The sequence below is a fragment of the Entelurus aequoreus genome, linkage group LG01 (genome assembly GCF_033978785.1).
Source record: "Entelurus aequoreus isolate RoL-2023_Sb linkage group LG01, RoL_Eaeq_v1.1, whole genome shotgun sequence".
Classification (NCBI taxonomy): Eukaryota; Metazoa; Chordata; class Actinopteri; order Syngnathiformes; family Syngnathidae; genus Entelurus; species Entelurus aequoreus.
In genome coordinates, this window is record NC_084731.1 from 19,208,063 (window position 1) to 19,232,831 (window position 24,769).

General features: G+C 38.9%; 1 protein-coding gene across 2 annotated transcripts in view; it reads right to left on the bottom strand.

Moving 5' to 3' along the window:
• LOC133648777 (transcription factor SOX-13-like) overlaps positions 1–24,769 on the bottom strand; it is a 78,822-nt gene that overhangs the window by 9,897 nt on the left and 44,156 nt on the right. Inside the window, exons 2-10 of one of the 2 annotated variants that reach the window (XM_062045207.1) lie at positions 22,763–22,983; positions 22,297–22,399; positions 17,362–17,534; positions 14,886–14,954; positions 14,692–14,803; positions 9,187–9,251; positions 5,805–5,970; positions 5,144–5,274; positions 395–500 (exon numbers count right to left, since the gene is read on the bottom strand). In XM_062045207.1, coding sequence (XP_061901191.1) covers positions 395–500; positions 5,144–5,274; positions 5,805–5,970; positions 9,187–9,251; positions 14,692–14,803; positions 14,886–14,954; positions 17,362–17,534; positions 22,297–22,399; positions 22,763–22,981 — 1,144 coding nt within the window. In that variant the 5' untranslated portion in view covers positions 22,982–22,983. Of the gene's footprint in view, positions 1–394; positions 501–5,143; positions 5,275–5,804; positions 5,971–9,186; positions 9,252–14,691; positions 14,807–14,885; positions 14,955–17,361; positions 17,535–22,296; positions 22,400–22,762; positions 22,984–24,769 lie in introns of both variants that reach the window. The other variant, XM_062045198.1, reaches the window with a different exon arrangement.

Consider the following 24,769-nt stretch of genomic DNA (forward strand, 5'->3'; position numbering starts at 1 on the left):
CGATTTGAATTTGAATTGATTTTTTCCCACACCCCTAGTTAATATCACTTACCAGAAATGTATTGAACATTTTAGAGCTGATACTTGGGTTCGGTATCAGCCGACTTCACTCATGGGAGATCGGTATCGTAATCGGCAGCATAAAAGCCTGATCTGAACATCCCTACTAAAGTATTTTATGTGTTATTAGTACATTTGTTGTGAGGACTTCAGCAGCATCTGAAATCAATCCTGTGGTTATTTGTAACCGATCCTAAAGTGACATCTCAATGAGGAGATTGTTAGGAGTTTGGTTTGGTCTTCAGTAAAGTCGGGTTTTCAAAAACGTATGTTTGACATTTACTGCTCATTCTTCCCACACGTCAGCAAAGATTAAGGCAAGTGTTGAACCTACACTCCGAGTCACTGCTGAGGTGGTCATCAGTGGACGCCACGGCGTGTCTGTCGTCAGCCGGCTCCGAGTGAAGACGCCTCTCACCACATGAAGGATATTTGTTCTCCTGAAGACAAAGGAAACACACCCGTCACTTAGACGCCCAAGACAATGGTTATACCTCCTGACTATTTGTATGATAGCAACCAAAAGGTGCAATTTTCCCAGGGCGTGCTCCGAGGAGTCACACGCTAAGCTATTTAAAAAGTACAGTATGTACTGACATGACACACCCGCCCCATCAGCTGCTGTTTAAAACGAGAACTGTAAATGCGAAGAAAAGAAATGACAACACGGGGGGAGGACAAAGAATGGTGTTTATTGTCAGGGAGGAGAGGTGAAGGAGATGAGGCAGACAGGAAAGCAAAGTGTATGTATGTATTTATATATGTATCTGAGAGACTTGCGGTACTATAGAGGCCAGGTGGATCAGGATCGTCTCATAGAGGACAGGAGCACAACACAATGTTACAGTGCACAAAGAAAGGGGCAGGTGGCTACGTCAATGCCACACTGAGGCCTTTGTGGCATTGTGCGCTTGCAACAGCTGTGGTTTCAGCCCCAGACGCAGACCAACACTCACGTCGCCTCAAAGAAGGAAAAGCAAAGGAAGAGAATAGACTTCTTTTTCTTTTCTTTTTTTTATACATATCACACGTGGAATGTGGGCTTGAAACGTGTCAGAAGGAATACCAACAGGAAAGTCGCAAACAAAAACAGATTATTTAATATGGCCCAAAGTCTTTATTATGATATATACTGCAACCTCTAACAATATGTATCACAATAAATTATTTGTATGTTAATGACAACATTTCAAAATGGATTAGAAAGGCCCTTAGTTTGGCTGCTGACATATGCGGTAACATTGCGTCATTTCCAGTTGTATTATTTTCTCAAAGCTATTAAACTATTAGCTAATTCACTCTTCAAAGCTGGTTAATTAATACCTGCTGTAACACGGATCCATCCATCCATCCATTTTCTACCGCTTATTCCCTTCGGGATTGCGGGGGGTGCTGGAGCCTATCTCAGCTACAATCGGGCGGAAGGCGGGGTACACCCTGGACAAGTCGCCACCTCATCGCAGGGCCAACACAGACAGACAACATTCACACTCACATTCACACTCACATTCACACACTAGGGCCAATTTAGTGTTGCAAATCAACACACGGATCCATCTATACTTATTTTAAAATGTAATAAGCATTTATTCTTCTCTTGTTTGATACTTTACATTAGCTTTGGGCGATGTTACAAATTTGGTTGTGGATCTATCCAATACCAAGTAGTTTCAGAGGCGTAATTAGCCATACCTATGTTCATACTACAACATTTTCAGGGTTATCAAATGATTACGATTTTAATCACAACACAGGATGGCGGCCCAACAATATCAGTTTTCTATTTAAATTATTGCCTATTGTACATGCGCAAATCTATCCTCAAATGGCTAACAATCTAGAAAGAAAGTACAGAATTTTTCGGACTATAAGTCGCTGTTATTTTCATACTCAGGAGCGACTTGTGTGAAATTATTAACACATTACCGTAAAATATCAAATAATATTATTTAGCTCATTCACGTAAGAGACTAGACGTATAAGATTTCATCGGATTTAGCGAATAGGAGTGACAGATTGTTTGGTAAACGTATAGCATGATCTATATGTTATAGTTATTTGAATGACTCTTACCATAATATGCTACGTTAACATACCAGGCACGTTCTCAGTTGGTTATTTATGCCTCATATAACGTACGCTTATTCAGCCTGTAGTTCACTATTCTTTATTTATTTTAAATTGCCTTTCAAATGTCTATTTTACAAATAAAATCTATTATTAATATTATTATTATTCTTGGTTTTGGGTTTTATCAAATCAATTTCCCAAAAAAATGCGACTTATACTCCAGTGCGACTTATACAGTATATGTTTTTTTCCTTCTTTATTATGCATTTTCGGCCGGTGCGACTTATAGTCCGAAAAATACGGTAAGTGTATTGTTTGGGGGGTATTTTTTTTTAGAATTACATTTTTTTACTGCCATTCTTTTATTTTGAAGCTTCTTTTTTTTTACTGGCAGTTTTAGGGTTTCCCCCAGATTGCCTGTATACTTGTGGCGAAGGGGGCGTGGCAATATGACGCCATCATATAATTTGCATAATTGATGCATATATTTTCTTTAAAAAGGCTAAGCAAATGTTATGCATACATTTAAAAACAAATCTGTGTTATAAATAATAACATATTTTTTCTTATATATTATATTGTTTTGCTCTATCAATTGTTACTGTTTTTTGTTCAATGTACTTTGTTGAGAATTCTTCAACTTTCTAAAGACTTTTCCAATCCTATTAGTGACTTTTTACACTATTAAAAATGACTAGCAACAAATCCAGCACATTTTTCTGGTGTTATTGGAGATTGTACTCGTGTTTAGAAACTCTTTACTTCTGTCAGTCCATGTTAATAGTTGCAAATTATACATTTTGTAGATTGCTGTCCGCGAGTACCGGTATATCCCGGATACATTAAAGTACGTCCACATCGCAGACATGCTGCCTCCGCTCCAGACAATCGTGTCTTGCTTATGTCGACAAGGCTTTTTCGGTGATTAAAGTGTTTTTTTCAGTGGCCAAATTCTCAGCGTATCACTAGTCAATGGTGTGTAAATAATAGGCTAAATATACATCCATTCATACAATTTTTACTCACATTTATTTTGACGTATAAAACGACAAGTCTTTTTTTAAGGCGCGACTGTTTTTATTTTGCTGTGGCAAGCGGCCACAATCAATTAAACAATACTTTACAATAAGTTGACATACGGTAATCGGAACAATTTTTCATAAAAATGACATATCTGGGTCTCATTTTGAGAAAAAGTGGCCGACCATAAATGTCAACGTGGACCTGGGCAGGCTCAAATAATGATAAATGGGTTATACTTGTATAGCGCTTTTCTACCTTCAAGGTACTCAAAGCGCTTTGACAGTATTTCCACATTTACCCATTCACACACACATTCACACACTGATGGCGGGAGCTGCCATGCAAGGCGCTAACCAGCAGCCATCAGAGGCAAAGGGTGAAGTGTCTTGCCCAAGGACACAACGGACGTGACTAGGAAGGTAGAAGGTGGGAATTGAACCCCAGTAACCAGCAACACTCCGATTGCTGGCACAGCCACTCTACCAACTTCGCCGCGCCGTCCCTAAATAATAAGCTATTTATACGCTCACAGACAGAAATCTTTTAACCAAGCTTTATTCAAAATATATACATTTACAACAGACACACAATATATATATCCTAATATTTACCTCTGTATTAAAAAAAAAAGCACAGCCGGTAGATTCAATGTGCGCAATTTAAGATCTTAGTTGCTCAGACAGCAATGTGTTAAAAGTAGGGATGTCCGATAATAACGGACTGCCGATATTATCGGCCGATGAATGCTTTAAAATGTAATATCGGAAATTATCAGTATCGGTTTCAAAATGTAAAATGTATGACTTTTTAAAACGCCGCAGTGTACACGGACGTAGGGAGAAGTACAGAGCGCCAATAAACCTTAAAGGCACTGCCTTTGCGTGCCGGCCCAATCACATAATATCTACGGCTTTTCACACACACAAGTGAATGCAAGGCATACTTGGTCAACAGCCATACAGGTCACACTGAGGGTGGCCGTATAAACAACTTTAACACTGTTACAAATATGCGCCACACTGTGAACCCACACGAAAAAAAAGAATGACAAACACATTTCGGGAGAACATCCGCACCGTAACACAACATAAACACAACAAATACCCAGAACCCCTTGCAGCACTAACTCTTCCGGGACGCTACAATATACACCCCCCGCTATCCCCCCAACCCTGCCCACCTCAACCTCCTCATGCTCTCTCAGGGAGAGCATGTCCCAAATTCCAAGCAGCTGTTTTGAGGCATGTTAAAAAAAATAATGCACTTTGTGACTTCAATAATAAATATGGCAGTGCCATGTTGGCACTTTTTTCCATAACTTGAGTTGATTTATTTTGGAAAACCTTGTTACATTGTTTAATGCATCCAGCGGGGCATCGCAACAAAATTATGCATAATAATGTGTTAATTCCACGACTGTATATATCGGTATCGGTTGATATCGGAATCGGTAATTAAGAGTTGGACAATATCGGATATCGGCAAAAAAGCCATTATCGGACATCTCTTGTTAAAAGTGTTAAAAAATTAGATTTGTGTATGGCATTTGTAATGTGTCTTGCATTCATGTTAGCAGCTAGTTTCCAGCAAGGGATTAGGCACGGCAGCTGCTAGCTGGTAATTAACGCCGCTAGCTATCAATCGCCGCACTAGCAATATCACCAGTCCGCGAGTTTATCGAATTGCCATTATCAATCGTGGTTTTACGATCATTTGAATTTGAAACAGCAAAACCGACTGTCGGGAGTTATACCATGGTTTATCATTAATAGGGGTAATTGTTACGTCCCTATTTGTGTTTGACATTTCTCCCTTGGAAGGGTTTTTTTCTTGCCTCCATCGCCAAAGTGTATGAAGAACATGGTTCTTGACCGGCTTTGTGTTTGACCCCGCCACAGAAATAAACTCAACTTAGCTTGACTATGAGTGACATTTTAAAAGCTAAATAAAGGGGAAAAAAAGAGTAGAATACATTTGGGGATTGTCTTACCAATGTTCTGTTTTGTTCCCTATCTGTTTCTCGGTCTCTGCCCCTCTCTTGGACACCGGTGTTGTGGCTTCTCAGCAGCTGCTGGGCATCATGGATGGCCTGTGTGACCACATCGCCATTCCTGTGGAAATCTTTGGGACAAATCCAACAAGGGAAGAGGAGAATTAATTCATATATTCATGCAAAACGTGGCTAAATAGGCACAAGTTCATGAGTTAGGCAAATGTTCATTTAAAATAGCATTTTGACATTTTTCCTGCAATACTGTAACCATTATCAGCATTGGAAAAGGGATCCCTACCATAACATAACACGTGTAATAGCTCAAGAGAAATGCAATGTACCAATAGAAGTAGTAATACTGAGGTAAGGTAAAATCAAGGTGCTAGATGTCACAAATATTTAGAGTAGTGTCAAAAGTCATACGGATACATCATTTTGTCGATAGTATTACGAAAACTTAGTTTCAAAAGAATATTTGTCACTCTTCTTTTAGTAGGAAGAGGTTTTCAGGAAATGACAATATAAGATAACTCAATATATTTGTCTATACAAGACTGTTACAGACATCTTAATTGTATGATCCATGACAAAATGAAACGAACAATTTGACTCCTAAGACATCACTGTTTGGTGCTGACTAAGTGCCGTCATAACTCACTGAGGGCAGATCGCGGCGGGCTATCGGATGAGTCCCTTAGCCGATCCCTGTGTCTGTAGGAGCCATTCATGGTCAAGGATGCCAGTTCCAGACACTGTGGACTCGGTGCTTTTCTCATCTCCATCCCTTTGGGCTTGGATGTCAGGTTCAAGGGCTGACCGGCTTCCTAAACCCAGCGTGAGAGTAGAAAAGTGCGTTGAGTTGTTAAGGAGGATGTGTATGCATTCCAGCTCTGCGGTGCTCATCGGGCATGTCAGAGCCTATTCTGTCACACCCTTGGTAGTATCTATTCCTTTTGTCTGTTTTTCTACCCTTTTGTTGATGTGAGTTTTTGTAATCTACCTGTGTTGAGAACCGAGAATGTAAATAAAGTTCACACACACATGCTGACAAATTGTACAAAAGACACAAAACTTTGAAAACAGGGTGTGTTCGGTTTGAAAATTGACAACAGAGCAAAACCCCTGGGCCTGATGATGTTTTCCCTTCCAACTTGAAATATCGTGCGGCTGAGCTGACTCCTGTCTTCACGGACATCTTTAGCACCACCCTGGAGTCATGCCATGTGCCACCTTGCTTCAAATCCTCCACTGTTGTTCCTGACCCCAAATAGACACCGATCACAGGACTCAACAACTAGACACCAGTGGCACTGACTTCTGCAGTCGTAAAGTCCTTTGAGTGCCTGGTCCTACCCGCATCTGAAGACCATCACCGCAGCCCTCCTGGAACAGCTGCAGTTTGTCTACAGAGTCAACAGGTCTATAGATGACGCAGTAAACCTGCGTCATCTAAAACCTCCAGCATCTGGACTCCCCGGGAACCTACGTCAGGATCCTGTTTATAGACTTAAGCTATGCATTCAACACCTTTCTCCCAACTCTTCTACAGGACAAGCTCTTCCAGTTCAATTTTCCCGATTTCACCTGCAGGTGGATCACTGACTTCCCGAGAGACCGGAAGCAGCATGTGCAGCTAGGCAAGACGGTCGGACACCATGTCCATTGGCACCGCATCCCCTCAAAAGTGTGTACTATGTACTTTCCCCCAAGGTTTTATCCCTGTACATGAACGTCTGAACCTCCAACTACCAGTCATACAGGTGGGAACTGAACGCCCAGAAAACACCCCCACAGATTCCCCCATCCAGATATTGGAGTCCTTCCGCTTCCTGGGCTTGACCATCACCAAGGACCTAAAGTAGGAGCGAACAATCCGCTCACTCATCAAAAAGGCCCAGTAGAGGATGTTCTTCCTGTGACAGCTGAGAAACTCAAACTGCCAACGAAGATGTTGTTGCAGTTCTACACGGCCATCATTGAGTCCATCCTCACCACCTCCACCAAAATGTGGCCACAGCCAGGGGATACAAGCTGACTGCAGCAAATCTTACACCCTGTTGAGAAAGTAGTCAGCCTCCCATCTCTCCAGGACCTGCATGCCTCCAGGACTCGGGGGCAGGCCGGTTCGCAGCCGACCCTTCTCACCATTGACACAAACTATTCGACCCACTCCCCTCAGGCAGGAGAAAAATATCCATTTGGACCAAAACCTCCCGCCACAAGAACAGTTTTTTCATTCTGCCATCAGACTCAAACACAAACTGATCCGCCACTGCTACTTACTCACAATTTGCACTGAATCCATTTGAATCTACTGTTACTGTAACAGTAACCGTTACTGCTCAAATATTAGGTATTGTATTTCATTTGATTCCTTTCTTCTAGATAGATAGATAGATAGATAGATAGATAGATAGATAGATAGATAGATAGATAGATAGATAGATAGATAGATAGATAGATAGATAGATACTTTAATGGTTCCTTCAGGAGAGTTCCCTCAGGAAAATGTAAAATGTTATTTGTCTAGTTGTATTTTATTTTGGTGTAGTGAACCCTCACTGACAATTGCATTAAAAGCAACTCTAAATAACAGGAAAAGTTGGTCTGGATATGTAGTAGAACCACTCACATAGCTAAATAGACCACAAACAGAGCCCTTTCAATAATATTGACTTAGTTCTTATGCGCAGTGTATGCATTAGAAGTCGTTTTAACAGGGCGATCACTACTAGGGTTGCCAACTCCCTGAAAATTAAACAAGTGACACATTTGGTTTGTCTTTGAAGACGTTTTGCCGCTCATCCCAGTAGGCTTCATCGGTTCGTGCTCATAGACTTAGATTGGTCAGATCTAGTCCAGCGGTTGGTGCCAAAACCCCAAATATTTATACTCCAAAAAACTAGGAGGCTGTTCGTGGGCACCCTATCGTAGTGAGAAAAACAACTGTTTTAATGCAAACGAGCAATCCTACTGTCAAAGCCAACGACAGACGTTGAAGTGTAAATTCCCCTGGTAAGCATTGAGGTATTGTGTGGCAGAACGCTGTGGATCGACTACTACCAGTCAAAATAATCGGAATCCCCCGCGTAAGCATTCCATTCAGTTGCAAACAAATGGGCACGAACTGATGAAGCCTACTCGGATGAGCGGCGAAACGTCTTCCAAGATAAACCAAACAGTCCAGTTGCGATCGATTGAACGCTCTGAGATTACAATGACCTGGATGAATGAGAACCTTCATAGACAGGTGACACACTGTTGGCAGAGCCGATTGTCTTGTCAAAATGATTTAACTCAAACTGTAATTTAGTTAGATGTACATTTTGGAGGAATTGGAATACATGTGAAACTAATTGCTCAATAATGGATTTCTTAGGACAAAATAACAAAATTATCAATAGAAAAAAAGACTGTGGCTGTATCACACTGGCGCAACCCTTACTAGGAATCAAACCTGCACTCTGTTTTATTGGCACTAGCAGAGAATAAGTTCATTTTGCCATTATAATATTAGGACCAGCAGGAAACAACCAAGTCTGCCATAAAATGTCATAAAGTCATTTATGAATTTATATTTTACAAAATATTTTATGGGGCAGAGTGCGTGCCTTTTAGTCACATTATGGGACACGTGGCTTTGTTTAGGGATTCCCCTTTCAGGTGAAGTTTGACAACCCTTGCTCTAAACAGTCAGATTCCTGAAATAGTTCTCACCATTTTTCATAATTACATGTGAAATTCCAGTTTATAATCACTCTCTCTACTTTATTTACCAGACAGACCCTGTTCGTTTAGCTTCTCAACAACAACAAAATACTGGTAGAGCGTAGCTTGCTGGCTGGTCAAATGACTTTTTAAAGTTCTTACATGCAATCGGTAACATTTAAATCTTAATATAAATGACATCTGTGTTAATTTTTTGTGGTTATGGTGCTCCTTACAGGCTTACAGAAAAAAAACGCTAACCGCTCCTGTCATGTTTACAATACTTTTGATACTACTTTAAACTACAAAACACATCACATGCAGTCATATACCTGTCGGATAGAACCACAGGTACTCTTGGAGGGGCTGGGCAGGAGCAGCATGGGATAGTCCACAGCTGTAAAAGATAAAACAGATAATAGTATTAATCATCAAACAGTGAGCAAAACGTGGGTAAAAAACGTGAAAAAAGAATAGCAAAACATATTGTAGTGGTGCTTTAAGGAGCTAGTTTCGCATTCCCCTCTACGTCCTTGTTCCCATCATGCCTCACTGCAATATACTAATGAGGTAGCTGCTTTAGTTTAGAGATTATAAATTAATTTGTGTTTATTTTTCTAAGTTGCTTTGTCATGTCTTGCCATGCTAAGTTAAGTATGTGTTTACCTACCTTTTTACACATTTTACCCTTTTATCTTTACATCATACACCATGACTTGAGTGATGTCCACTTCTCAATATTATTTTTGCGGCCAAGCCATCCATCCATCCATTTTCTACCGATTGTCCCTTTCAGGGTCGCGGGGGGTGCTGGAGCTTATCTCAGCTGCATTCGAGCGAAAGGCGGGGTACACCCTGGACAAGTCGCCACCTCATCGCAGGGCCAACACAGATAGACAGACAACATTCACACTCACATTCCAGGACAGTTGTTGAGTCCTGTGATCGGTGTCTATTTGGGGTCAGGAACAACAGTGGAGGATTTGAAGCAAGGTGGCACAATTTAGGGCTCTAGTGTGAGGGTTTAACTCGTTATTTAACTTTGAACTCCCGGGGTCTAATATTTTCTCAATTTTAAATGTTTGCTCAAATATTTTGAACTGAACCCAGGGGTTGGCATGGACTCATTCCCGGGCCGTTAGTTGAATAGCCCTGCCACTGAACATTGAGTTGATAGTTCATTGCCTGGCACTCTTGCATGCTGATTCGGCCGACCCATGTTTGAGTCCCCGGTGAAATTGAAGCAGGGGCTGGTCCAGGCGGGTGGCACTTTTATATCAGAGTACGCAAAAGCCTCCACAAGATTTGTTGCTGGTCGTATTTTTAATTAGTCTCCAAACAGCTCTGGTTGAAGTCGCTAAATTGGCAACACTAATCATTCCTGCTTTTTTATTCAACTCCCTGGCCGACAAGGTGCATTGTAATGTGTTTATGAGTGAGGGTGAACAGGTAGCACCAACTTTATAGCATCACAGGTCAAAATATGGTGGAACTTTGATGTACTACAGTGTTTATTTTTTGTAATATTATACATTACATGCAGAAAAATCACCCCCTCCAATATATCAACTATTGTATACCGTATTTTTCGGACTATAAGTCGCTCCGGAGTATCAATCAATGTTTATTTATATAGCCCTAAATCACAAGTGTCTCAATAAGTCGCACCGGCCGAAAATGCCTAATAAAGAAGGAAAGAACATATATAAGTCGCACTGGAGTATATGTCGCATTTTTGGGGGAAATGTATTTGATAAAACCCAACACCAAGAATAGACATTTGAAAGGCAATTTAAAATAAATAAAGAATAGTGAACAACAGGCTGAATAAGTGTAGTATGAGGCATAAATAACCAACTGAGAACGTGCCTGGTATGTTAATGTAACATATTATGGTAAGAGTCATTCAAATAACTATAACATATAGAACATGCTATACGTTTACCAAACAATCTGTCACTCCTAATCGCCAAATCCCATGAAATCTTATACGTCTAGTCTCTTACGTGAATAAGCTAAATAATATTATTTGATATTTTACGTTAATGTGTTAATAATTTCACACATAAGTCGCCCCTGAATATAAGTCGCACCCCCGGCCAAACTATGAATAAAACTGCGACTTATAGTCCGAAAAATACGGTAATCACTGTTTTATCAATAGATATTGTAATAATGCAATATTGTGAGTTACAGTTAATTTCCCAACCCTATTATTGACATGCTACATTCAACTAATGACTATACTATGACTATAAAAGTCTGGATTAAATTAAAGTCAGCTACATTTACTTTTTTTTTTTAATTAGGCGACATGTTGAAGAAAAGGTTTGTAACGTTACACGTGCGAAGATACAGTGGCATGACACTAAAGATTGAGCGTCCATCTACAGAGCTCAAAATTAACTTCAAAGTCTTAACTTCACTTCTTTATAAAACTTGAAAACACATCATGCACTGTACTGTAAGGTTACTGTTAAATAACCAAAAACCCAAATGATGGGCTATTTAAACAATTTGAAAGGACTGAGAAGACAAGGTCATAGTCTCTACTTTTTTTTGTAATTGATGCTTTGTGACTTGTGTCCCTCAAGGTTCTGTGTTGGGCCCATTATTATTCACTATTTACATAAATAATCTTGGACAGAATATTCCGAACTCAACTTTCCATTTCTATGCTGATGATACTGTCATATACTGTACAGCACCCACTCCTGCTGAGGCCTTTAAATATCTACAACATGCATTTGATAGAGTACAAGAACAACTTTGTTATCTTCAACTGGTTTTAAATGCAGAGAAAACAAAGTGTATGTTCTTTACCACATCAAAAACTGTAAGATCAGCACTGTGTGAGAAAATTTTAACAAGAAATGGGCAACAAATTATGTTAGTATGTGCTTTTAAATATTTAGGATTTTTAATTGATGACCACTTGAGTTTTAAGAAGCACATTCAGTATGTTGTAAAAAAACTGAAACTTTTACTGGGATTTTATTATAGAAACAAGTCTTGCTTTTCTTTTACTGTGAAACAGAAATTGGTGGAAACAACCTTCTTACCTGTTATTGACTATGGAGATGTGTTGTACATGAATGCTACTGCTGGTTGTCTCCACAAGCTGGATAGTGTGTACCACGGTGCACTGAGATTTATCACCAACTGCGCTCCCCTTACTCACCATTGCGTATTATACTCAATGGTTAACTGGACATCTTTATGTGCTCGACGCCTCAATCATTGGTATGTTTTCATCTACAAAACCATTCTGGGTATCACTCCATCTTATCTGTCTTGTCTTTTAACAAAGAAACAAGGAAGTCACAATCTTCGTTCAACGAATGTTCTGCAATTTGTCGTCCCCAAAGTAAGAACTGAACTGGGCAAGAAAGCATTTAGGTTTTCAGCAGCGAAGGCTTGGAATAACCTACAATCGAATATTAAACTTCAAACCCTTGTTACGTTGAATGAGTTTAAAGCTTCTGTGAAAGGATTGCAGTCTACCTTGTCTGTATGCACATGTGTTATGTGAGCAAGTTTTAATGTCGTAAATGTGATGTTTTATGTATTTGTTTACTGTTTTTAATGTAACCTTGCTGCTGCCCTCTTGGCCAGGTCTCCCTTGGAAAAGAGATATTTGATCTCAATGGGATTTTACCTGGTTAAATAAAGGCTAATAAATAATTACCTCCGTATTGTACAAGCACAAATGACAATCTGCATTTTTTTTTTGTGTCCAACAGATGCCCTTAAACTTTTTCACCAAACAGACCTTGGATTGAAGTGCACAAATATGCCTGGCAGCAGAAATGTCATTTTACGGCTTATGTGTTATTAAAATACTTGAGTGAGAGGATGTTCAAGATTTGGATCAAAGGCAGCAACAAGATTTCTGGCCCTTTGTCAGTCACAATCAGTGCGCATTCTTCCCTCAAAAAGGACTTGAAAGAGTTGACATTTTTGCATGACAGAAGCTATCTTGCAGGTATTATTTACTATACAAAAAACAGACTGTCTCAATTGGAATACTTCTGTCAGTACACTTCAACATGTACTGTATACTGTGTACATACATGGGCACTTACTGCAGTACCTGAGGGTGCACATTTTGATAGTGTACAGCGACCCCAAATCGATAACTGGTCGTTGCACCACTATTGACGATATGCTGAGAAACAAACGGGCACACACAGTGGCAATTTTGGATATGGTCCACATGAGCAGTCGCCCACAAGGACGAGGAGAAAATAAGATTAAATGTTTATTTGTGCTTAGTGATCAATCGCTCATCCGGATGTGTGTGTAAGGTGGGAACCGCCACAAGTGGGTTATTAGAGAAAGTCGAAACCACTGAGTGCGCAACTTTGAAAAATGGGAACAAAAGAGGAGAAACAGGCAAAATGGGGACTCGATAAACTTTGAAAATCCCAATTCATTTGATAACAATTTTGTGGAAATTTAGAAAAGTAGAGAAAAGCAGGATTTTTTGTATACCGTATTTTTCGAACAATAAGTCGCAGTTTTTTTTCAGAGTTTGGCCGGGGGTGCGACTTATACTCAGGAGCGACTTATGTGTGAAATTATTAACACATTACCGTAAAATATCAAATAATATTATTTAGCTCATTCACGTAAGAGACTAGACATATAAGATTTCATGGGATTTAGCGATCAGGAGTGACAGATTGTTTGGTAAACGTATAGCATGTTCTATATGTTATAGTTATTTGAATGACTCTTACCATAATGTTATGTTAACATACCAGGCACGTTCTCAGTTGGTTATTTATGCATCATATAACGTACACTTATTCAGCCTGTTGTTCACTATTCTTTATTTATTTTAAATTGCCTTTCAAATGTCTATTCTTGGTGTTGGGTTTTATCAAATAAATTTCCCCAAAAAATGCGACTTATATTCCAGTGCGACTTATATATGTTTTTTCCTTCTTTATTATGCATTTTCGGCCGGTGCGACTTAAACTCCGGAGCGACTTATACTCCGAAAAATACGGTATATACGTAAATATGTGACAATTATCCTGGGTAAACTGAGTGGGTTGGCGTTGGAATTTTGCCAATTGGTTGAGAAATGTGGAAATAGTAAACATTTTTATTAAAGAATAGGTGTTGCGGAAAAATGGGAAAACCAGGAAATCTGAGAAAATGTCTGTCTCTCTAAAATAGATAGCTTGAATGTACTGACTAAGAGGAACGCTCTGATGGTGGAATGGTTGAAATTGGATGAAAGATTTGGGGGAAATAGTCCAAAGAAAAAAGGGAAAAAACAGTGGTGTTTAAAAGCCGTAATTGCTGGTAATTAGGAACATTTTGAAAGCCGGAAACACTTTGGCTTGAATGTTCAGGGTGAGCGTGGTGTGTGGATGGTGGAACGGTTCAAAAATGCGCCCCCGCGGCTGTGCCAGCAACTTGAGGGTTCTAGTTTCGATCCCCGATTCCGCCATTACTAGTCACTGCTGTTGTGTCCTTGGGCAAGACACTTTACCCATCTGCTCCCAGTGCCACCCACACTGGTTTAATTGCAGCTTAAAAATGTAGGTAATGAGTTTCACTATGTAAAGCGCATTGAGTCACTAGAGAAAAGCGCTATATAAATATAATTCACAGTACACTAAATCAAATCGCATCGTAAACCATGTATTGCAATGCGAATCGAATCTAATTTACATTCCTCGTAATTTAATCTGTATGTATAATGATTAATTGAATATTCTGTTTGTGATTAATCACATGAGTTAACTTGTTTTGACAGCCCCAATTTTAAGCCCTCCCCCCCAAAAAAATGCTTTGTAATATGCACGAGTAAGGTGGCTCACCTGGTTTGCATGGGATAGGTTGAAGTGGCAAACCCATCGGTGGGTCAGAGGGGACTGCAAGTGACTGGGCGTTGGGGTGGAACGCTGGAATCATCACGTAGGGCATGTTTACCTGCTGGGTCGAGGTAGGACAAATCCGACGTAAATGATAGGTCTAAGTTGACCTGAAAGAGATAGATTGTGCGTGAGCTGACCTGAATCTGCTGCTGAAGAAGGTTGATCTTGTGCTGCTGCTGGATCAGCTGCTGCTGCTGTTTGGCAATCTGAGACACAATACATGTGATTGTTACACACGCACACATATGGCATTGTATGTGTCACACAGCGATTAGTGTGCACGGCATTATTGAACAGGATTAGGACCCTAATCAGGACCTTTGCAAGGGCTTTCACTGCCATGTGCATATGTACAGTATATATACAAATACAATGTATGATGTTTTTTTTTGTTACAGTTCATTCGCAAAAAACATATTTATTTTGTAGTATACTACCGTAATTTCCGGACTATAAGCCGCACCTGACTATAAGCCGCACCAGCTAAATTTAGGGGAAAATACAGATTGCTCCATATATAAGCCGCAGGGTTTTGATGTGTAATTACCGTATTATATAAGGGTTCCTGCTACCACGGTGGGGATTGTCGGGACAATCCCATTTATTAACAATAAATCTTTCAATCATTCAATCAAACTTTCACATCTTTGACATGGCGAACAGCATTCGTGCAGAGTACAAATAATACAACGGTGCAAAGTAATACAAAGTGCTCGCCTGTACGTTATCAAAATAACCAGCCTACCGGTATATGAAAAGTCAGTCTTTAATCATTGTGTCATCGTCTTCCTCCTGCGTACTAAAACCACCGAAATCCTCTTCGTCGGTGTCGGAGAAGAACAGGCCGTAAATAAGCCGCACCCTTGTATAAGCCGCAGGGACCAGAACGAGGGGAAAAAGTAGCGGCTTATAGTCCGGAAATTACGGTAGTATGTAATGTACGTTTAATAGGGGTGTAACGGTCCGTGTATTTGTATTGAACCGTTTCGGTACGGGGGTTCGGTTCGGAGGTGTACCGAACGAGTTTCCACACGGACATATTAAGTAGCGTAACGCACATTGTGTAAACAATGCACACCGAGGCACAACACACGGCATGCTAGCAGCTAACGGGCTACGATAGACTGACCATGCGTCCTCTTTTCACCGGACATGTCCTCTTTTGCGGAGCTGTCAGGGCGGAGTTTCTTAAATGCCTCAAATGTCCGTCATTTTGAGTTAGGGTTGCGTGTATTTTCAATGTACGTTCAGGGTTAAGAAGGGGTTAAAAACAAAACAAATTGTGCGCGCAGCAGCATTGGTGAGGGAGGGGCAGAGACAGAGAGAGCGAGAGAGTTATGATAAACGCGCATGCGTCGCCAGGCTCTGCTTTTTATCCATAGATTTATCAGATCTAATTTTTTATTATCTACAGCAGGGGTGTCAAAAGTGTGCCCCGGAGGCCATTTGCGGCCCACAGCTAATGTTTTAAAGGCTTATATATTTTTGGTGGAAGATTTTGCAAATTTGTTAAATAAATAACCCAAAAATGTATATTTTGTTGTTTTCTTACTGTACCGAACACCCCTAACGTTTATATATATATATATATATATATATATATATATATATATATATATATATATATATTGTGGGGGGGTCGGCGTGGCGAAGTTGGTAGAGTGGCCGTGCCAGCAATCGGAGGGTTGCTGGTTACTGGGGTTCAATCCCCACCTTCTACCATCCTAGTCACGTCCGTTGTGTCCTTGGGCAAGACACTTCACCCTTGCTCCTGATGGCTGCTGGTTAGCGCCTTGCATGGCAGCTCCCGCCATCAGTGTGTGAATGTGTGTGTGAATGGGTGAATGTGGAAATACTGTCAAAGCGCTTTGAGTACCTTGAAGGTAGAAAAGCGCTATACAAGTATAACCCATTTATCATTATATACACTACCGTTCAAAAGTTTGGGGTCACATTGAAATGTCCTTATTTTTGAAGGAAAAGCACTGTACTTTTCAATGAAGATAACGTTAAACTAGTCTTAACTTTAAAGAAATACACTCTATACATTGCTAATGTGGTAAATGACTATTCTAGCTGCAAATGTCTGGTTTTTGGTGCAATATCTACATAGGTGTATAGAGGCCCATTTCCAGCAACTATCACTCCAGTGTTCTAAAGGTACAATGTGTTTGCTCATTGGCTCAGAAGGCTAATTGATGATTAGAAAACCCTTGTGCAGTCATGTTCACACATCTGAAAACAGTTTAGCTCGTCACAGAAGCTACAAAACTGACCTTCCTTTGAGCAGATTGAGTTTCTGGAGCATCACATTTCTGGGGTCAATTAAACGCTCAAAATGGCCAGAAAAAGAGAACTTTCATCTGAAACTCGACAGTCTATTCTTGTTCTTAGAAATGAAGGCTATTCCACAAAATTGTTTGGGTGACCCCAAACTTTTGAACGGTAGTGTATATATATATATATATATATATATATATATATATATATATATATATATATATATACATATATATATATATATATATATATATAATTTAAATAATATGATAACAGATCTATTTAGTATGCTCAGACACAGATTTGACAATTGATCTGATTGGTAGGCTTTACCTGTTCTTGCTGCTGCCTGGCCAGCTCCATCTGCTGCTGCTGTTTCTCCAGCAGCAGGGCGGCCATGTTCCTCTGTTCGGAATGGGCACCCAGCAGCTGCTCCCTCAGTCCGCTCAGCTGGTTGATCATCATTAGTAGCTGGAGTTCCTTCTCTGCCAGAGACTCTGGTGTTCCTGGTGGTAGAAATCAGACATGCTGTGTTATTCTTTTGTAATTAATGTCACACACACGTTGGTTAGGAACTCCATCCAGCCATCTTTACACCGTAGCCTGGAGATACAGGCTATCCTAGTTAATCTTGGGTAAGAATAGAACATTTTAAATACTTTTTAATGTTTAGAAATTATATTAATGTTCGATACAAAATTACGGCTATCAAAGTAAACGTGTTAACGCATGAGATTAATCACAAAAAATAATCATGTTAATCATGTATACCCGCAGATTAATCACGTAATTTAATTTGACCGCACATGCTCCTTTAGTTAAAAGGGGAACTGCACTTTTTTGGGAAGTTTATCTGTCATTTACAATCTTTATGAAATAACATTTTTTTTAATGCATTCAAAATAGTCAATAAATGCGATCGAAAGTCCACTTACAATGGGGCCTATTGGAGCCGCTCTATTCTGCCTATAAAGCTCTTAAAAACATCATAACACCTCAATGTTTTATATACATGATGTAAGTATGCATGTAATGTGGTAACAGGCACATTTATAATAACATTCATTAGTTCTGTATTTTGCTCATTTCAAGCATAAGCGGCGCATTAATTTAAAAAACGCATCATGACGTTTCCTTTTTTTACTCACGGATTGCTGCTCACTGCGGACTTCATAAGAGTCAACAAACATAATAAAACATCACTGACTGTACAATGTCTGCTGTCATTAGGATGTCGTAAAATGTTCACATATTCCCATTTAGATGAAGAATGACTCATAATCCTCGCGGGGAAAAAAAGAGGCGTGGAACCAAACGTCTTTTTGTGTCGTTTCCGGGTTTAAGTTGACTGTCAAAGTGTACCAACTTGTTGGAATACATCCTCTTTCTTCTACTATTCAGGTGAGAGACATGATTTATAATCTAGAATAAAGTTTGACAAGTAAGAAAACGATGAAGCAGCTAATCAGTTGATCATGTCAACATTTGCACAGAAGCTCGTGATCACGGCGCAGCTATGAATAGTTTGTGTTAGCGCTTCTAATAACAATATCACTAATACTTTGTTAATATTAAAAGGTACAACATTTAAATGGAGTATTGCTGGCACTGTTTGGACGTTTTTTTATTGGGATTTATAAGGGGAATAGAGGACCTCCCATTAGTTCCGTTGTAAGCTGACTTTTGTTTATGTTTATTTACGAGTTAGAATGCATAACAAAAAAAATACATTCGTCGTCATTTCTTTCATAATGATTGTGAACGATAGGCAAAATTCCCCAAAAAGTGCAGTTCCCCTTTAATTGAGGATGGTTACCTGAAAGGCAGTGCTGGTTGCAGATTTTTACATTGTATACATAGAAATGCTAAAAACGGCAAAAATAACAAGTTAATCAACAATCAACAAATTCTTGTCTCAAGGTGCCACGCATTAGAACAAACCTGGGCAAATTAAGGCCCGGGGGCCACATGCGACCCGTTAAGCTTTTCAATCTGGCCCGGCGGACATTCCCAAATAATTTTTTTTAGATGTTTAAGAGGGAAAGTGTAGTTGCCATTATGACGTGCAGTGATGTTTTCTAATGACCGTAAGTGTTGAACTATACAAAGTATTTCAATGGTTGGAATCCGTGCTTTTGGATGATATACCAGTTACAATGGTAATCTAATTAGTTACTATGGTAATCTAATTAGTTATTATGATCATCTAATTAGTTACTATGGTAATTGACGTCACAGCAGCTCAGACGAGGCACCAAGCAGTGTGGGTGGGAAGCGTTTCCACAGACGCGGAAGGAGATTTTCACAACAAAGTTCTAAAGCTTAGTGATATATCAGATTGTAGGTTGGTTTATTTTGTACCCTTCGCGTTCATATTTCACTGTTTGTTGCACTTTTGTTGCGTTTCACTTGATTGTAAAATATGTCGATCGAAAGGGGGTGTGACGTTCATATTTTGTCAATATTCAGTGTTTTATCGTTCATAGAAAAATTTAAAATTCCATTACGTTTTTTAAGGCGGTCTGTCATGACGTTTTTAGCATTCAATCAGACATTATTTTGAGGTTTTGTATTAGAGTTCCTAAAAATAGATATACCGGCCCCCAGACACATTTTTTCTCTCTAAATGTGGCCCCCGAGTCAAAATAATTGCCCAGGCCTGCATTAGAATATACAATAATTTACTTACAAAAACATTTGGCTTTGAACATGGCAATAAGGGTTAAAAAAAAAAGCTTGATTTCGACTGAATGTTGATTAATCGTGCAGCCCAACTTAACAGACCGTGGTCAGGTCAATGCATACGTCAGTGCAAAGGTGGTTGAGGAGACTCTCCTGTGTGTTCGGTGGCAAATTTCCTTTAAACTACAACCCCATGTAGGGCTTTATGATTAATCATTATTTAAAACCATAATCCGATTAATTAATTATGACAATGTTAAAAAACTATTCTTAAATCCATGTTCCTCTATTATGTTTTGCGCCTCCGAGCTAGGCTCCTCCTTCCTGCGAGTGAACACACACACACACACACGCACACACACACACCCACACACACCCACACACACACACTTGTGACCAAAAATAATCTCACAAATGCGGATTCTAAAATTTCCGTGTACGCCCTCGCTCATTTGTATAATGGAAGTGTGCTGGCTGCCTCGTAAATTAACTTTACAACACGCCTCATAAAACCTGCTTTGCCAGAGAAGATGCATCAGAAGGGTTAGCTCCCACAATTTTGCTACTTAACGTTATATTTTGCAAATAGAGGTATGCGTTCAAAATGAAAGACAGGCGTCTTTCTGTCTGTTAATTATTCGGTAATCAAATATACAAGCAGTCGTGAAAGGCAAACCATACGTCGCATGAGCGGAGATCCACCTCCACAAGCCTAGAGAGAGTGCATACAACCGTGTGCATAATGTTTGTTTCAATAACGCCGAAATAGTAGCTTTCAGCAACACTGGAACTTATTTTAAACTCTGCAGGATGCTCATACTCGCTTCTTGCTCGTATCTCCACTCGTATTTTTGTCTATACATCCGGTTTCGCTCTACCGCTAAGACTTCTGGGTCCACCTCCAAAAGCAACCCACCCTTTTCCACAAGTGCTAAGAACTTGAGACAATCTTTCATCGTTTGGCAACACTTGTAACATATAAACCAGTTATTTTTTAAAGTGTGGTCCAGAAGTCATTTGTAGAATGCAGTTTTATTGACTCTTAGCACAATGTGGATATAAAAGCAACATAAAAAAGGGAATAATAGAGCAAAAACGAATCATGTAATGGGGATAAGCTGAATTGTTGATACAAATCAGAATTATTTATTTCAGATTTATTGGCCAAGTATGTTTTACACACAAGGAATTTGACTTGGTAGACTGTGCTCTCTGTATTCATTTTGCCTTTTACTTTGTTCCTTGCATTGAACGATATGCATTTAAACAAATGTACAGTTGTCCCTCACCGCATCACGCTCTATATAATGCGGCTTCATCACATTGCTGGTTTCTTTGGGGTATGTATTTATTTTTAAAGTTTATTATAAGTATATATTAAGGTGTATTCGACAATTTTTGGTTCTAAAATACCAATATTTCAGTAGTTTTGGCCACTAGAGGAGACCTTAACCAATCAGAGCACGCTTTTCAGTGTCGTGGCGACTGATTGGCTCAGCCTCAGGCAGCATTACTACATTGGATTAAAATACTATTAAGGTGACTAATGGGTGTTACTTCATGTCTAGAAGTCTCTTATATCGCTAAAAAACGTATTTAGAAAGTTGATAACAGCTTTTTAATGCTCCAGCTACAAAAATAATTGATTCCAAATGAAATAAATTCATGTCCAAAACCAATTAAAAGCGATAAACGAGTGACAATTCTATTAACGTTTCTTTAAAATATTTAATTACAAATAACATGTTGTGATGTCAGCAACCCTTTTGTTCTTTTGTAGTTTTTACACAAAAAATTAAATTGTAATTGAAAATCTAGTTTCCTATGAAAAGAATCTGGATTTTTGGTCCTAAAATATCAATATTACAGTAGTTTTGGCCACTAGAGGAGACCTTAACCAATCAGTGCACGCTTTTCAGTATCGTGGCGACTGATTGGCTCAGCCTCAGGCAGCATTACTACATTGGATTAAAATACTATAAAGGTGACTAATGGGTGTGATTTCATGTCTAGAAGGCTCTCATATTGTTGAAAAACGTATTTAGAAAGTCGGTAACAGCTTTTTAATGCTCTCGCTACAAAAATAATTGATTCCAAATTAATTAAATTCATGTCCAAGTCATGTCCAAAACCAATTAACAGCGATAAACGAGTGACAATTCTGTAACGTTTCTTTAGAATATTTCATTACAAATAACATGTTGTGATGTCAGCAACCCTTTGTTGTCTTTTGTAGTTTTTACCCAAAAAATTACATTATAATTGAAAATATAGTTTCTTATGAAAAAACATCTGGATTTTTGGTACTAAAATACCAATACTACAGTAGTTCTGGCCAGTAGAGGAGACCTTAAGCAATCAGAGCACGCTTATCAGTATCATGGCCACTGATTGGCTCAGCCTCAGGCAGCATTACTACATTGGATTAAAATACTGAAAATTTAATATTATAGAACACTATTTACAGAGCAAAAATTTAGTTCAGGATCAGACTAGATCAATTGAGTGTACCATAGAAAACACATTCAACTAAAAACACGATATAATAAAGTCTGCACAAGCAAAGAATGAAGCACTTAGACAGACCTTCCTTAGAATTGGCCATTACTTTGGAAGGATCCTGGATCTTGGTTTCCTTGAGCATTCCTGGGCTTTGAATGCGCAGCAAGTCCTTACCTAAAGAGCATTCCTGTCAAATCACACAGAAATCATTAGCAAGTTGACGTACTACCAATTTCAGGCGCGGCGGTCCTTAGTTTATGTTTGGTGGTTACGCCGCACCGCCTTAAATGATTTCAACACGTAGTTGCCAACCAAAGCGGTTGAAGAAATACGAAACCTGCTGGAGAACTAGTTCTGAGGGGTATACACCATATTCTGCAACATTGACACTAATTGCTTGCATGAATTTTTCATTACAGCAATACTTAATTCTTGTGTTGAATATTTTCTTTTGACCACAACAAAATGAAAACAAGTTGAAACAGTCTCAAGGCGAACATTCAGTTTGCTATTCGATGTGTGTGTGCAACTCCAAATAGTCGTCTCTTACCAAAGGTGAGCAGGAGAGTGGCGGCGTAAGTTGACGAGCAACCAGCTGTTGATTCCCTGTCCAGTCGTGAGAGGGAGACATCTTGAGAGTAGATCCAGTGTTTGCGCAGAGTCCTGCTCTTAGAGTGATCTCCTCCTGCTCTACTTTGACACCTACACATGTCATGCTGGCATCCACGCTGGAGAGGAGGTGTAGCGCTGGAGGGCTGGGCTCAACCATTCCTTTGAACAAACGGCAAGTAATTATTTGTTGCTGGGTGTGGAGATGATTCAGATTCAAATTTTAATCGGTACTTGATGTCATAGTAGTCGCTTTACAACAAATGCATTTGAATCTCATGGGACTGTGTTCATCAACAAGCAACTTTAAGCATGTGAACACTACAGTGGCGCCCCATCTTACGAGTTTTGCAGGATACGAGCCGTATCTTGGCTGATTAGTACACTTTAGGTTGCAAGCAAAATTTCGGGTTACGAGCCTCCCCACCACAAGTTGGCGTAGCGAACGACCCACAGAACTCCGTATAATCCCACCAAAACACCCGGTTTTACTCGCTAACAATAGCTTATAGCTAGAAATCGACATAACTATTTCCAACAATGGAAATTAAAAAAGCGAATGTGAAAGACAGTGCTGAGATGAAGAAGCATGTAATATTCATTTAATTAAAAAACAACAACCCATAATGACCGAGCACGTAGGCAACTTGGCAAAGCAGTTTGCACCACAGTCTGCACCATACTGTACATACAAACATACATAAATACGCACATTCATAGATACATAAATACCCACGCACGTACGCTTATTTTGATTGATATTTTAATCACCATTATTCATTCATTTGAAAACATAAGTACTTTTTTAAAAATATTTTTATTTTATTTTATTTTTTTAATTTATTTAGTTTTTTTTATTATTATTATTATTTATTTTTTTGGCCACTAGAGAAAAAAAAAAGAAGAGAAAAACAAAAAAAACATGAGTACTATAGTACCACCAAAACTCAATTTTAAGATATAATTTTAAAAAAAACGGATATAAATTAGCAACGAATAAACCACAACAAGTAAAATAATAGTAATTACAATAAATGTAATTAATAGCAATATTAAAAAAGAAATACATCTGTTTTCATGTTTTAAATGTTTTTAGTTCCATTTTTTTACCTTTTACACTTATTTTACAACCATAAAGTGTGTGCTTTTTGTGTCAAATAAAATTGCATAAAATGTTTGTTAATTAAATGCAAAGTCATTTATTATTGCAACTCATCTTTGGACATTTTTGACCAGTATTTTTAATGTATTAATTGTGCAAATTAATCAATGAGTTATTATCCTTGTTTAAGGTACTTTTTTGAAACCTTCAATTTTTTTGCGCAGTCTGACCGGATGTAGTGCACCGCGCTATTATTGTGAAGGGGGGGGGGAAGTGTGCTGTTGTTCTCAGCATGACATGTAAAGGTGACTTGAGGTGGTTTAGCACAACCAAAATTATTGCATACATTAGGTTACGTTATAAGGCGTACGTCAGGTTTTGAGAAAATTAAAGGATTTTAAGTGCGCCTTATAGTCCAAAAAATGCGGGAATTTATATATTAATTTTTCGGAAATATATATTGTCTTGTGGACAGTATTACATAGAGTTAAAAAAGACAATATCTGAATGTTTTTTTTAAATTTGTGTTGGACATGCTTCACAAGTTTCATTAGGGCAATTCACATCGTTATATTTTCTAAATTCAGTATGTCTAAAAAGGAGTAGGGTGAAACCTACCCCCGTCAATGTCTATTATTGATTACTGATACTAATTCGTTCCCACCAAGTATTTTACATGTTGACACTTACAATGTTGAATTTGATTACATTTTGCCATTTAAAGTTTACACACTTTCTGCGTTTGGGTGTCACTACGTACTGATTAATGGGAGAAAAAAGAGAATGTTTAGCAATGGCAATTTGAAACATAGCCAATGAGAAAGTGCGTGTGTGCGTTTATGAGTG